The 16,679-nt window shown below is 34.5% G+C and overlaps 1 protein-coding gene across 3 annotated transcripts in view; it reads right to left on the reverse strand.

The window, feature by feature from the left end:
• The window catches only part of LOC100579854 (disintegrin and metalloproteinase domain-containing protein 2), a 91,137-nt gene that overhangs the window by 25,085 nt on the left and 49,373 nt on the right, over positions 1-16,679 (reverse strand). For all 3 annotated transcript variants that reach the window (XM_003269611.3, XM_003269613.4, XM_003269612.3), the window contains 2 exons: positions 8,032-8,168; positions 385-568 (listed from right to left, as the gene is read on the reverse strand). In XM_003269611.3, the coding sequence (XP_003269659.1) occupies positions 385-568; positions 8,032-8,168 (321 nt within the window). The remainder of the gene's footprint in view (positions 1-384; positions 569-8,031; positions 8,169-16,679) is intronic.

The following is a 16,679-nucleotide window of genomic DNA, read 5'->3' on the forward strand; positions in this document are numbered from 1 at the left end:
ATAAAATGCTATGGTGAGATTACAGGTATGTGAGTTAGCTGGATTTTAGTAAATATTTCAAAATGTACTCATATACTCAATCATCAAGTTGTATAACTTAAATATATACAATTTAAAATTGTCAGCTATACCTCAAGAAAGCTGGAATAAATAAAGGAAAATTACCTGTATATTCATACAAATCCATGTAGATCTACAAAGCACTGAAGCACTACACCAATATATGTAAGTGCACTCATTAGTTGTTATAATACCTACACGCCCTCCTGAATCATTTGCAGAAAATTTAGCTTGATGAATTAAGGAAAATGGCAGTTTCTCACTTGAATTAATAAGTAATTTTTGCTGCGATTTCAGTGCGTAGTCTTCCAAATTAGTACCAACCTGTTCGGTCCCACAGTCACACTCCTCTCCTGCTTCCAGCTTTGCATTACCACACACAGTTTGCTGTTTGAAAAAAGGGTCTAAGCGAGGCTGATTGTGAAGGCACTGGGACTTCTGCTTTGAAATAAAATGTGCAAAGTCTTCGATGCTGCAGTTACTAAAGATCTTCACACCACTGAAATGACTAAAGACACATCAAACTTCAAATTTTAATGTAAGGGTTTCCATAAACTACCTACTCTTAGAATAAACCTATACAACAGCATTCCACAACAGACCAAATTCCCAAGTCTGTGAGTGTCAAAGCTTTCAATCTCTGTGCATGGGAAGTCAACTGTGCAAGAATGTAAATATTTTAGTGGAAGTAAATTACTAATCCATAAAGTTTTATTGGCTCTCCTATGACACTTATTCATGACACTGCTCTCTCTTGTTTAAGCTCCTATTTTCCGAAGTGCCCCATTGCTGTTTCATTTGCGCTCTTTCTTTTTATAACTTCTAAGTGCTGAGACACCCCTGTATTAATAAAGAAAACAGGCTTTTCTTTTTTTTTTTTTTTTGAGACGGAGTCTCACTCTGTCACCCAGGCTGGAGTGCAATAGCATGATCTCCGCTCACTGCAACCTCCATCTCCCCAGTTCAAGCAATTCTCCTGCCTCAGCCTCCCAAGTAACTGGGATTAGAGGTGCACGCCACCACGCCCTACTAATTTTTGTATCTTTTTTAGTAGAGATGGGGTTTCACCATGTTGGCCAGGCTGGTCTAGAACTCCTGACCTCGTGATTCGCCCACCTAGTCCTCCCAAAGTGTTGGGATTACAGGGGTGAGCCAATGCGCCCAGCCCAGGCTTTTCTTTTTTTAAGAAATCTACATTTATTCATAGGTTATTGCATCCGTGTCTATAGTTGCAAATAGCGTCTGTGCCCAACAGCTCCGATATTTGTTTCTCTGGCGTTATCACCTGAACTCGAGTCCAGAGTCTGATGCTTTATTCAGTGTTTCTTCTTAAGTGTATTTTATGGGCACCTTAAATATAAATTCCCAATACTCTTGATTCTTCTCCCCAAAAACACCCCTCACAAAGTATATCACAGTATTTCACAATGTGGACTCTGTGGCCAATCAAAACAAATGAGTTAAAATCTTGGTTTTGCCATTTACAGATTGTTTGCCCTTGTAAAAGATTTTAAAATTATATGCATTTTAGTTTCCTCCTTGCAATATGGAGATAAATGTTTTATTTATCTCATGAAGTTGTGAGAGTATTATACATGTAAAGTACTAAAAACTGTGCCTATCCATAGTTTGTACTCCTAATATTTTCAAATTCACTACAGGGAAACTCCAACTGCCTAATTGCTCAGGACAGACACCTTGAGGTTATCTTATATTTCTCACAAACCCCTTATCTGCCATGAAATTTTGTCAAATCTGTCTACTTTCTATATATTCAGTATGTGTTCTCCGTAACTACCACTTACAGACTTTATGGTCTCTCATTACAGATTAATGCTATAGCCTACTAGCTCATCATATGCTTTGATTCTTGCCCTTTGCATTTTTTTCCTCAAAACTCAATCAATTATGTTTCCTAAAAAAGTGGCAATTTTATATGACTTCCATGTTTAAATTCACCGATAGTTATTCAATCATTCAGAGCAAAATCAGTGCGATGTATTCACCAACTCCTCTGAGGTCATTCTCCTCATCAACCTCAACTCACTCTGCTCAAATAGGTGAACCTCTTACTGTCCCCTCCATCAAATATTCTACTGTTTCCTCTGCCTGGAAAACTATTCCTTAGTATGCATGCATGGTTTCCTTTCATTCATTTCACATGTCTATACAAAATTTATGCAAATGGATATTTCCAAGCACACTTTAAAAATACCACTTCCTTATTACCCTTTATTCCCCTTACTGACATTTGTTTTACTTCAGAATATTTACCAACAACTGGAATGTTACTAATTTAATCATTCATTAACTATCTTCTGCTAGTTCTTTTAAAGGAGTGCACTATTGAAACCACTTGCTATAAATAATAGATTAAGTTTAATTTTGTTATAATTTTGATTATTCTAAGTAGTATTAACAATATTTAAAAAGATTATAATCACAATGGCCTATATTTTGATGGAAGACATTGTTAATAGGAATGTGATGAGTTTTAAAGTAATAAACTTGATGGTATCAAACTCTAGTCATTTGGATTATCACAAGAAAATGTTATTCACTTGAAGACCTCGAATAAATTTAGAATTTTTGAACAAACTAACAGTGTTAGTATGACTTTTTTTGTGGTCACATCCTGGTTGAACATCCCCTTCAGTTCCATCAACCTTAAATAATGAATTTATTATAAATTGCCAAGAATTCAAATGATCGCTATATAAATACAAGAAACCATATAAAAAAAAACTGATAGAAATTTAATATTACTGAGAACCAGGCAATGCAAGATACATTTACCATGTGTGAACTGGTTTATAGAGTATACACTTTCTGGTAATGAAATTAACATTGTCATTAGAAAGTAAAATATCGGGAGGGATAGCATTAGGAGATATACCTAATGTAAATGACGAGTTAATGGGAGCAGCACACCAAAATGGCGCATGTATGCATATGTAACAAACTGCACATTGTGCACATGTACCCTAGAACTTAAAGTATAATAACAAAAAAAGAAAGAGGAGAGAGAGAACGGTAAAAAAAAAAAAAAAAAAAAAAAAAGGAAAGAAAGTAAAATATCAAGCATAATTGCATCCGATTAGAGTACTTTTTTGCAGCTTGAATCTTCATGGAGATTTGTTGTGTGTTTTCATTCTCTATTCTCTCATTTTTTTTGGATAATGGAGCCTCTGGTTGTTAGTTGAATGCATGACCTCATTGTACAATGTCTAAATTTCTCAGTTTTTAATAAATGAGTGAACATATATAGAAGTCAAATAATTGACCTAAGATGAGCCATAAGTTCAAGTTCTAGGAGGTAATGAGATAGACATGTTTTTGTAAGCTCCTTTATCCTATTGGTCACTTTAAATTTGGTTAATTGTTGTAATTAAAACGTCCATTAGGGATATGAGATTATTTTGGGAATGGAAGCCACTGTGTAGAAATACAGTGTGAAATTATACTGTGAAACATCACACAATTAATAGAATGGTAATTTCTCAAAATAAACTTTTCTTTGATTGTAGCCATTATTCCTTTGTGCTTTCTGTAACTTGCAGCAAAATCTAAATACAGATTTAATCCCAATATAGATCTCAATCAAAATATTTCTTTATCAACCACATTTCAACCATTCATTTTCTCACCACAAAATTACAAAGTATTTGCAAAAGAATGAAATGTTCTAGTAACAATACAATACAAAATAAAAGAATGAAGCATCTTTTTCCTTAATCCATAATCAAAACATCAAAACGTGTCTAATATTTTGTATTTTAAAAAAGGTACGATTCGCTAGGAAGAATATTAATATAACCTATATTTAAATATAATTTTGAAGGAATTACTACAGGCATCTTAATTACTAACTAAAAACAGAAAAATAACACCTTAACACATTCTCTCACATTCTGTTGTACATGATGGAAGGAATCAATTTGAAAAAATGAAAAACAAAGAAAGACAAAAATAAACACAATTATTAAATAAGTCTCATGAAATTCAAAAGATAGACATCTAGAAAGTATATTTTTGGACTACAGCAGATACTAAATCAGATAACAAAAAGATATTTAGGAAATCCACAAATATTTGAAAATCAACTAACCTACATCTAAAATAGCTAGACAAAGAAGAAATCGCAAAAAATTGAAAATATTTCAACTAACTGGAAATGAAACACAAAGTATCAAAAATGTGTGGTGTGTAATTGAAGGTCAAGTTCTAGGAACTTGTGATTAGAGAGAAATGCACAGCTTTAAAGGGTTTACACAAAAAGAAGGAAGGTTTAAAATCAGTTATTTGAGTTTGTACATTAAAAGTCTAGAAAAAAAGATGAATAAACTTACCACGAACTAAGTAGAAATAAAGGAAAATAAAGTAGATAGGCCATGGGAAAGAGTCAATGTAATTAAAATATGATCCTTAAAAAAATTAATTAATTTGATAAAATCTAAGTTACAGTGATCAGAAAAAGAAAGAAACTCAAATGATCAGTATCAGAGATAAAAGAGGGCATATCACAAATTATCCCATTGACTTTTACAGGAAAATAAATGAAAGCTATAAAAAATTTTATGAAAAATTAATCAATTTTGAGGAAACAAAACATTTATTAGAAAAAGAAAAATAACCAAAATCCAAATATCTCAAAAATGACCAATTAAACACCTTTCCAAAAAGAGTTATCCAGGTCTGGACAGCTTCACTGGTAGATGCTATCAAACAATTTAGAAATAAATAGTATCAATAGTACAAAATCTCTTTTAGAAAGTTATATGAAGCCAGTGTAACTGTGATACTAAAACCAGTCAAAGGAATTGCAAGAGAATTACTACTAAGGATCTGTATCACTCATTAATATACAGGCAAATATACTTTGCCAACATTAGGGGAAAAAATCCAGCTACAAAAAGGATTAATACATTAAAAGGATAATTCATCGTTCCTTGATGCAGTTTATCCCAGAAAAGCAAGATTATTTAAACAATTAAAAATGAGTAAAACGTATTTCAATGTATCAACAAAATAAAGTAGAAGAAACACTTGAGCATCTCAATATTTGATAAAATATATTCACAATGAAAACTCTGATAAATGAGGGTTACGAAGCTTTCTCAATCTGATTAAAAGTCTCTCTGTAAAACCTTCAGTTAATGTATTTATTGGTGAAAAGTTACAAGTCTTGCTCATAAATCAGAGTGAAGCAAAGACGGCCACTCATCAAACTTTTAAATAGTACTTGAGGCCCTAAGCACTGCGATAAGGCAAGATATAGATGTTTTAAAAATATAAAGATGAAAAAGGAAGATGTATTTATAATATGTAATTACATATGAATACAATTCTCATGAGACTAAATTAGAAGTTCCAGAATGAATATGTTAGTGTCGCAAAGCTGCAGGATACAAACTCAATAAAAATTAATCAGTACCTTTTCTATATACTTGTCACAAACAATTGCAAATTTCATAGTCTCATAAACATGGTGCAATTAGAAAAACAATAAGAAACCTATCTCCAAAGGAAAAATAAAAAACAAAACTAAGGAACGGGTTCCAACCATGATGGGAATAACTGATCAGGCATCCTAACAAAATTACCTGTTTCAAAATTGAACAGAGAATACTTCGACATTATCCAAGAGGATGTGGAGGGTCCAAAGAACTTTTTGTATTTGTGATTTTCTTATCCTTCCTATCATTTCTTTACCATTACAACTATTGTAATCATTATAATCAACATTGTAAACAACTACGTTGTGGGCGAGATAAATAAAAGTTTAATGAATAATGCTCAACATTATTAATACAAACTATATAAATGTCATCTGTCTTTGTTTAGATTGGCCAGGAGAAAACACTCTAAAGCATGAACTTGATTGTAGGAATTTTATGAGGGAGGTGATTCTAGGAAGCAGGAATAAGGGTGTAAGGATGAAGAAAGAGGGGGAGGAAAGGTCAATATCAGCATGTATTATTGAGATGGCAATAATGACTTCTTTCTGCTGGGCCCACAGAAAAATGTACAGAATATCTTACAGAATTTTCCCTAGTTGGTCAGGAATCTGGTGTTTCACTAAAGTGGCTGAAGTTTGCTCCTAGAGAAGGAGTGCGTACCTTTCATTTTAAGACTTTTTTTTAGAGTGTCCTAGCAAAAAGGCTGGTTGACATTCATAGATGTCAAAGACCCGGTCCTTGAGTGCTTCTTTTGAAGTAAACGGTTTTGTGGTGGAACTTGAAAATAAACATCTGAATGTATTGTGCCCATTCTAAATAAATCCACATACTTCTTCCCCACACTTTCCTGTCTTTAAATGTCCAGTGTTGTAGCATCAGATCGTTGACCAAGTATCCAAGTTATTTGCCACAGCATAGGAATCTGTGTAGATTCCAATCTCTGGCACTTCTCTCATACAAGGTGGAAAACCCGACATATTGTTTACAAATATGTGTATGGGGCATGGGGACATTTACCATCCCCACAGTCTTTAGGTCTAAATCTAATAGGACTCTATACGAAACTGACTTTTAAAAAATACTTCAACAAACGTATTAAAACTAGACTGAGGTTTGTTTGTTTTTTCTCCATCAACCAGTTTTAGAAAATCCCTACGAGGATATTAGTGTATAGTGACTGAGAAATACTGGTGCAATAGATGTAGGTGACATGAGGATCTGGGATCCCTGTTCCCTTATTTACTTGTACTATCTAGACCTTCTCTAGCTTGCTCCCAGATTTACCATTTTGGTCATCGGATAGATTGATACGCTCACTTGATCTTATACATATATTTTTGTGGCTCTAAAACATCTCATTTATGATGAAAACAGTAAACTTCAATAACGTAGCAACTTACTATTTCCTGGATGCATGCTCAAGGCTACAAGAGCCCAGTAGCCCATCGGAAGCTATAGCAGAACTATAGGTCTGCACTGCAAATCTCCTACTGATACTTCCCAGAGATTCCACATGTACGTAATCTACCAGGAATATCCTTAGTATCATTGTATTTAAATAATCACAAGAGCCAAAGACAAGGCATCTTGCACCACAGCCTGGACCTGCCGCAGTGCACTTTTCACATTATCTTTTGCCAAAGGTGCCCTTGTTGTTATCAGATCATGTATTGATGCAGGCCCACAATCCTTTTATAAAGGTTTGTTTTCTAAAGCCACTCTGGGGTAACTATTTTAGGACAGGTCCCCCACCCCTGCCACCCCAAAAGTCAGAGCCTGAGACAAGAACTTAAGCACAAATATTTTAGGGAGCAGGAGTGCAGGAATGAAGACAGTGAGATGTTTCCTGCTGCAGGCAATGAGGCTTGATTCTCTAACACATCTGAGAAACAAAGAATGCCTCCAAGAATATCCATCAGAAATATAAGAGGCTGGCTCCAGTTACTGCCTGGTTTCCTTCAATCCCCTGGCTATTTGATCCTATTTCTACAAAAATTCGTAATGTACTATAAGAATAATGTTGATACCAGCAAAAAAATTCACTAGATCGTTAAGGCCTGATTAGAATACTGCAAAAGACTTTCTCTCATGACAAAAAAGCTAAATGGCAGCATCTCTGAAATCAACAGATGCTGAGACTTCAGGCTGAACCAAGGCAGGTTGAAGGAGAGTCATGCAGACAAGTTCATACTAATAAATACTTTTTGTGTAGTGATCTCAAGCTTGCATTTGGCTTATCAAATTATGCATCAAATTGTAAAATTATACAAGTAAACATATTGATAAATGTAGTGTTAGATCACATGTGAGAAAGCCAGTGTGACATTTGATTACAAGTGATATTGATATAAATATGCATCATGGGCATTGGAATACACATTTTGGTCCTGGAGTTCTCGGCCACAGCTGATAGCCATTATCATTTATTTTTAACAACTTAAACTTTCTTCAACTAAATACATTAAAATTACGTTAAACTATATATGTAAAGTATAAAAGTCAGAAATCTTACATTGCTTCTGGATTCATAATGCAGACAGCTCCTGAGCACTGGCATTTGTTAATGTCATCGTACGTGATCCCCATACTAAGGCTCAATAATTGAGCTAAAATAACTGCAAGTGATTCCAGACTTATGGTTCTGGGGTGCTGAGAAAACAAAATAGATGTACACGTTTTGGGAGATTATTTTGTTTACTGAGAGAACAATGCAATTATAAAAGAGTCACATGATAAAATGGAATAGGGACATCTGTTATCCCCAAAAGTCCCATCCATGTTGGCCTAACTCATTATAAATGTAAGAAAATTATGAAAAATAAAATCTGAAGTTTTACCAATATGTAAATGGATGACTCATTTGGTGCCCTCAGACAAAGAAAAAAATTGCTCCAGGAATTTGTTAGCTACGTGTAACAACAATTACAGTCATATTTATATTCACAAAAGATAATATTTAAAGATAAACGCATAGAAAAACAGTGCCAAATTATGAAATTTGGTCATTACTAGAGGCTGGGAAGGGTAGTACAAAGTGGGGGATAAAGGGGAGATGGTTTAATGAGTAGAAAAACACAATTAAATAGAATAAGGTCTAGTATTTCTGGGACAATAGTGTTACTTCAATTAACAACACTGACTGTATATGTTGAAATATCTGAGTGGAATTGGAATGTTCCTAACACAAAGAAGTGATAAAGCCTTGAGGTGATGGATATTCCAATGATCCTAATTTAATCATTACACATTGTATGCCTGTACGAAAACATCACAGCTCTCCAATAAATATATATAACTATTGTGTACCCATAATAAAAATTAAAAATTAAAAAATTGATTCCTCAAAGATATTTTGTATAGCCATTTCATAAATGTTTTTATAAACTCATAAGTTAACTCATTGAATTAATTAATATTATGGTAATAATGACTGATATAAGAATTCTGACTTTTCAGTTGTTTCAATTTCATTGGGAAAACTAAAATACCTTTATAATTTCTCTTTTTGTGAGAGTAAGATGCATATTATAGTGCATTTTGATCACACTATAACATGAATTTTGGGAAAAATCCACATATCCTGGTGCCCCTTCAAATATATCTAATAACATTTTGATGAATATACTTCATGATAGGTTTCTAGGTATACATTTTGATTTCTTCTGTTGCCTCTCTAAGTCAATTTTCCATCATTTTCTACCTTACCCTCTACCCCAAAAAGATGACACAAATGGATTATGTCAGAGGGATGCTTTGCCCTTGAGTTTTACCTTGATTTTTTCTAATGGAGAGAAGAGAATGAGATGTGAATGAAAGTGAAGTATTTATTACATCATTGCAAGGATGCTTATGTCTCTTTGAACCCTTGTTGGGACGTCTACCTTCTGTCTGTGACTCTGATAAAATGACTCTCTTCCCTCCATCAACACTTGGTACCAATTAAAGTTCTTTATTACTTGTGTGGAGGTACTGCAAAGGCTCTACATTTTGCATGCACATGGATAAATACTCCATTTATCAAATTTCCACATTTTAATGTATCATCTGCTTTCAGAGAGACAGTGTTAGGAAGAAGAAGAAGGAGGACAAGGAGGAGGAGAAAGAAGAAAGGAATGAAAAGGAGAAGGAAAAGAAGAAGGAGAAGAAGGGGAAGGAGAAGGAGAGAGAATGATTCTACAGGGAATAAATTGAAGGATTCAGCTAAATTTCAAGAGGCTAAATACTGTAGTAGTATATTAATACTGGTACTGTTATTTTAAACCACCCTGTTTTTGAGATATTGTAGAAAAGGCTTATTGACTAATAAATGCATCTTTATACTTTTCTCTTTTTCTCCTGTTTCCTCTTATGTCTTATAATTCACTAAGATGGAAACAACAACATCCAATGATTTCATTTTAGGCATTTGTATAAAAGCAGGGTTTTTTTTTCCTTCATGTTCAGTTGCTCTTGCCTTCCCTGTATTCTTAGTAGTACATATATTTTTGATCTTTCCCTTTATTGTATTTCCTTTCAAAGACACTTTCAAATGTCTTTGATCATTATAGGGTCAAAATACCAAAGACTTGATGGTTTAATCAAGAGAAATTTATTTCCTTGCAGTTCTGTAGAATTTCGCAGTCCTAGAAGTCCAAGATCAGGGTGCTGGCAGGGTTGGCTGGCATCTGCTGAGACCTTTTTGGCTTGTAATAGGGTGCCTCCTTGCTGGCCCTTCCTCTATGTGTGCATGGAGAGGCTTATCTCTGGTGTCTCTTCCTCCTCCTCTATGGACAGCAGTCCTAGTGAATTAGAGCCCCCGCCATGACCTATTTAACCTTGATTACCTCTTTTCAGGTCCTATCTCTGCATATAGTCACATTGGAGGTTAAGGCTTCAACATATGAATTCAGGGGGACACAGTTCAGTCCAGACTAGTATAAAAAAATTTTAAAGATATGGAAAGCAGTAAGACAATTTCCTACAGGTTCTTGTTATTATTATCTCTGATTTGAAAGGCAAGTGACAATAAAGCAAAACTAAATTTAACACTGAATTTAAAAAATATATATTTAGGGACAAAAAATTTCAACAAAGCAGACAATTTTCTTTTGGTGAATATACCTGTTTAGAGCCATAGTTTTCAAATAATAACAGCAACAAGCATTTATTAGGCTTCTTATATGCCAATCATCAGACTGAGAAATTTGTAAACAAGTGGGGATTTATTGAGACTTGTTTTTTTGCATAACATGTGAGCATTCTCTATAAATGTGCCTGCCATGTAAGTTTTTTTAAAAAACCACTCGTCTCTAATTTTATGTATCAACGTTCTATCTATGCCTTTTTTTTCTTTAATGAATACATGTTATGTTTTGTTCAACTCATTATTTAGTCAAGGAACTGGTAAGATGTTCATGCTAATTCAAAGAATATATTAGTCTGCTCTCATGCTGCTGGTAAAGAATACCCAAGACTGGGTAATTTATAAAGAAAAAGAGGTTTAATGGACTCACAGTTTCACATGGCTGGGGAAGCATCACAGCCATGGTGGAAGAGGAAGGAAGAGCAAAGGCACATCTTACATGGTGGCAGGCCAGAGAACGTGTGCAGGGGATCTCCCCTTTATAAAAGCATCAGGTCTCATAAGACTTATTCGCTATCACAAGAACAGCATGGGAAAGACTCACCCCCATGATTCAATACCTCCCACCGGGTCTCTCCCATGACACATGGGAATTATGGGAGCTACAGTTCAAGATGAGATTTGGGTGGGGACACAGCCAAACCATATCAAAGAGCATTTGAGAAACTAGGAGTATATTAATAAACATGTTAGGATAGAATTGTAGGTTTTAGATACAAAACTGATTAGTGTTTTAGAGAATAATAAATAATAATATGTGGGTTATCTCGTCCACCAGAGAGAAATTATTTGCATTTCTACCAGACAAAAATCTGCACATTAACCTCTGCCACCCAATAATTGCAAACAGCCCAGTCAATAGAAAGTCAAGTCCAGAATAGCATTGAAAGAACACTTAATAATCTATTTTGCCTATATTCAAAGCTGTTTCACTGTTTGCATTCTATTTCAGTAGATTTTTAGAATATATCTACATATATGTTCAGGATCATTATATAATGCTACTAAGATTTTGTTTCATCTTAAGTAATAGAAACAAAATACATATAGATTTTTATTTAAAGCATATTTTGCTGCTTTGTATTAGTATTGATATGTAAATTATCCTATGGTTGTTATTTTTTGGTCTTTCTCTTACCCTTTATGGGTTAAAATTCCTGTGATATTACAAATGGGTTTGAAACTTACAGAGAAAATGCGATCAAATAATCTTTGTCTTTCACAGTTGAAATTAAAATATTTTTATCTCTTTTAATTATTGCCCCTTGGAATTATTATAAAGCTTGTTTTGTGTGGTGCTCTCATACCTTTTTTTTTTTTTTGGAGATGGAGTCTCACACTCTCGCCCAGGCTGGAGTGCAGTGGTGCCATCTTGGCTCACTGCAAGTTCCTTTCATACCTTTTAAATAGTTTCGGATTTGATACAGTTTCATATACATATCAATGTGTGTGTATATATATTTATGTGTATTTATGTACACATATATACACATTCATGTATGTATAATTTACGTATGCTTATGTGAAAACACATATATACACATGTATTGAGGAAGTGCATACGTGTGTACTTGTGTGTGTGTGTGCATGTGTGTGTCACATGAACCTGTATAACTACTACTTTGTACTAGATAAAAAATATTTTCATCACTCAGGAAGTTCTTTTCAGCAAGTTTCCAGGCACTACCTCCACATAAAATAGAATATTTATTTCGATCTCAGTACAATGGCTAATCTTTACTTCCACTTTAGCTTCATAAAAATGGCACCATTAAGTATTTATTATTTTATTTCTGGCTAGTTTTTCTAAAAGTATAGTTTTGGAAATTCATTAATTTTGAGTGTAACTGTACTTCTTTTAATTTCTGTGTAGTGCACTACAGGATATGGATATTCCACAATATGTTTATGCATTTGATGTATAAAATGCCTCAATATTGTTGATACTAATCTCCCTTGATCTAAAGTTTCCATAAAAAGCAATAAAAATCAAACAGTTTTGTTGAAATTGCAAGCTGATTTTAAAATGGAAATGCAGAGGACTTGGAATACCTAAAACGGTCTTGAAGAATAACATACTGGTAGGGTTTACACTACCATTTTTGATGTTTCACTATCAAGGTAGAGTCATCATGACAACGTGGTGTTGGTGGAAGGACATACAAAAACACCAATGGTCATAAAATATTCCAGAAAGAGGCCAGCGAGGGGAGGTGCCAAGATGGCCGAATAGGAACAGCTCTGGTCAATAGCTCTCAGCATGAGCGACACAGAAGACAAGTGATTTCTGCATTTCCGGGTTCATCTCATTTGAGGTACCGGGTTCATCTCACTGGGGAGTGCCAGACAGCAGGTGCAGGACAGTGGGTGCAGCACACCGTGCATGAGCGAAGCAGGGCGAGGCATCGCCTCACCCAGGAAGCACAAGAGGTCAGGGAATTCCCTTTCCTAGGCAAAGAAAGGGGTGACAGATGGCACCTGGAAAATCAGGTCACTCTCACCCTAATACTGTGCTTTTCCAACTGGCTTAAAAAATGGCACACCAGGAGATTATATCCCGCACCTGGCTCGGGGGGTCCTGTGCCCACAGAGTCTCTCTCATTGCTAGCACAGCAGTCTGAGATCAAACTGCAAGGTGGCAGCAAGGCTGGAGGAGGGGCACCCACCATTGCTGAGTTAGTTGTTTGATTAGGTAAACAGGAAGAGGCCAGCAATATGGCGACTTGATCTCTATTACAAAGGCACAACTGTATTTATTTTGAGGAAAACTAACCTCTTAAATAAGTTATTATGAAGCAATTACCTTTCCAATGTGAGCTAACTGATTTTGTCCCCTATTTTACACCAAATACATTTCTTTAATGTGGATTATACATCTACATTGAAAGGCAAATCAATCAGGCTTGTGTTAGAGGATAGAATAGCTTCAGGATCTTAGAATGGGCAAACATTTCTTGAAGGTGTCTCTTTTTACATTAAGTTTGCTGAGAGTATTCAATCTTTCTTTTTTTGTCATAAGTAGGTTCTAAATTTAACAAACGTATCTTCTGTATCTATTTTTTAATAAAGTAGATTATAATGATTGATTTTCAAATATAAAATTCATCTTGTGTTCCTAGAATAATTTCTATGTGTTCACCATGTCTTACTCTTTTGATATATTGCAGAATTATTTTTGTTAACACATAGTTAACATAAATCTCAAATCATAAAACAAGGTGAGAATTAGCCCCTCCTTTTGTATTATCTAAAGTAACTTATTACAAGCATTAAATATTTTGGAGCCATTTTTATGGAAATCATGTGGGCCTAGATTTTTTGTTTGCTTTGGAGGAAAGTGTTTTAATTATAGACTCAACTATGCCAATGGTTCAATGGTGATTCAGATTTACTTTTCTATTTACTTGAGAAAATTTATTATTCTTAAAAATATTATCCATATTTGTTGCCATTAATTGGTTGAGGATATGCCATCTTATATGTATAATACATGTACGATCTGTGGTGATCATGTCCTTTTATTCAACTAATATTTGGATAATTTGTTTTTTCAGGTTTTTTTGAAATAAGATACCCATTTTGGTAGGTTGTTATAAATTGTATATATCAAAAAAATTAGTTTGAGCTTTGATGATTTTCTTCATTATATTTTGTATTTCATTGATAGCCAATATTATCCTTAAAACTTATTTCCTACTTTCTAGCATCTCTTAGTTTCACTCACCATCTATATGCTTTTTGGAGATGGAGTTAGATAATCTACATTCAAACTAACTTTATTTTTATTTATACATTAAAGCTATAAATGCACTACCTCTCAGCTCTGCCTTTTTGGGATCCCATAAGTTTAGATATGCTGTATTTTTAATGTCACTTAGCTCAAAATGAGTTATGTCTTTTTTTTATTTGCAAATCTTTAGAGATTTTTAAGTGATATTTCTATTATTTGGTTCTCATTTAAATCCACAATGGTCAGACATTTTTCTCTGTAGATTTCAATCATTTAATATTTATTGATACTGCTTTATTTCTCACCATATTATGTGTTTTGGTAAATACGCTACATTAGTATTATGTTGCTCTTTGGTATAAGATTTCAGAAATAAATATTTTGATAAAATGAAAAATTACATTGCTGAGGTAGGTTGTTTTTCTCCATTCTTAAATATGATTATGGATCTCTTTTTCCTTTATTCTCTCACATTTGCTGTATATATTTTGAAGCAATGTAATTGCTTCCATACAACATTATGATTGCTATCTTCCCCTTCAAAAGTTCATCATAATTACATATTCCTCTTTATCTTTTCTAGAACATTCTGCCTTAAGACTACTGCTGTGGACCAAATTGTGTCCCTCTCACTCCAAATTCATATGCTGAAACCGTGACCCCTAACATGACTATATCTAAAGATGTATAATTGTCACATTGTACCCCTTGAATATATATGATGTTTGTCAATTAAATATTTTAAGGCCAGGAACAGTGGCTCATGCCTGTAATCCCAGCACTTTGGGAGGCTGAGGCAGGCAGATCAGAAGGTCAGGAAATCGAGACTATCCTGGCTAACATGGTGAAACCTCGTCTCTAGTAAAAATACAAAAAATTAGCCAGGCATGGTGCTGGGCACCTGCAGTCCCAGCTACTCAGGAGGCTGAGGCAGGAGAATCACTTGAATCCAGGAAGCAGAGGTTGCAATGAGCCAAGATCTCGCCACTGCACTCCAGCCTGGGTGACAGAGTGAGACTCTGTCTCGAAAAAAGAAATTTTTTTTAGGTGAAAAATCATATGCTGGTTATACTTTCTTGTTTGTACTCAACCAAAAACTACTTGTGTTGTGGTTTCACATATAAACTTTTAGGAAGGAGCAGCATTGGAAGGATACAGACTCTAAATAGGAATCTACAGCCCTTCAGGATTAGGTAGAAAAAGTGGAAAAGGTGGTGAGAATTTAAACATCAAAAGGCAGAACTTCAACTATTTTCTTCAACATCTCACTTCTGTGAACATTGGCTATAGCTGATTTTTCCAGTGAAAGGGCAGGCAAAATAACTGTGGAGAATAAGAAAGAATACTAGAAAAGCTTTCTTCCAATTGTCGTCACTAAAGAGACCATTTTTCTCTGCCCTTGAGGCATAAACTGTCCAGTAAACTATGGCATTTTCTTCTTCCTGGTAGCAAGCCTGCCTTTAATTTAAAAATTTTGTTGTTATTGTTGAGGCAGGGCCTTGCTCTGTTGCCCAGGCTGGAGTGCAGTGGTGAAATCCTGGCTCCCTGTAGCCTTGAACTCCTAGGCTCAAGTGATCCTCCTACCTCAGTTAGGACTATAGGGGCCTTCCACCATGCCTGGCGAATATTTATGTGTTTTAAAATTATTGTAGAAATGAGTTCTTACTATGTTGCCCATGCTGGAAGCCCGCCCTGTAGAGAAAATCAGTTCTGCTCTCCTCTTTGTTAATCAGTGAAGGCCTTGCACTCTCCATGGGAGAGTCATGATTTCTTAGTGTGGCACGTGATGAAATAAAGAAGCCAAATTCCAGCATTTGAGACCAGATAAATCACTTGACCATAAGTATAAGGCACATTCTCCAAACTTGTTTATAAATATTGAAGATTAATTTTTGTTGAGCATTTTCTTCATACGTTGTTGGCCATTTGTATGTCTTCTTTTGAGAAGTGTTTGTTCATGTCTTTTGCCCATTTTTTAATGGGGTTATTTGTTTTTTGCTTGTTCAATTGTTTCACTACCTTATAGATTCTGGATATTAGGCCTTTGTCAGACGTACAGTTTGTGCATATTTTCTCCCTTTCTGTAGGTTGTCTGTTTACTCTGTTGATATTTCTTGTACAGAAGCTCATTTGTTTAATTAAATCTCACTTGTAAATTTTTGCTTTTGTTGCAATTGTTTTTGAGGACTTAGTCATATATTATTTGGCAATGCCAAAGTCCAGATTGGTGTTTCCTAGGTCTTTTTCTAGAACGCTTATAGTTTGAGAAGTTACATTTAAATATTTAATCCATCTTGAGTTAATTTTT

This window comes from Nomascus leucogenys, chromosome 8 (genome assembly GCF_006542625.1).
Source record: "Nomascus leucogenys isolate Asia chromosome 8, Asia_NLE_v1, whole genome shotgun sequence".
Taxonomy (NCBI): domain Eukaryota; kingdom Metazoa; phylum Chordata; class Mammalia; order Primates; family Hylobatidae; genus Nomascus; species Nomascus leucogenys.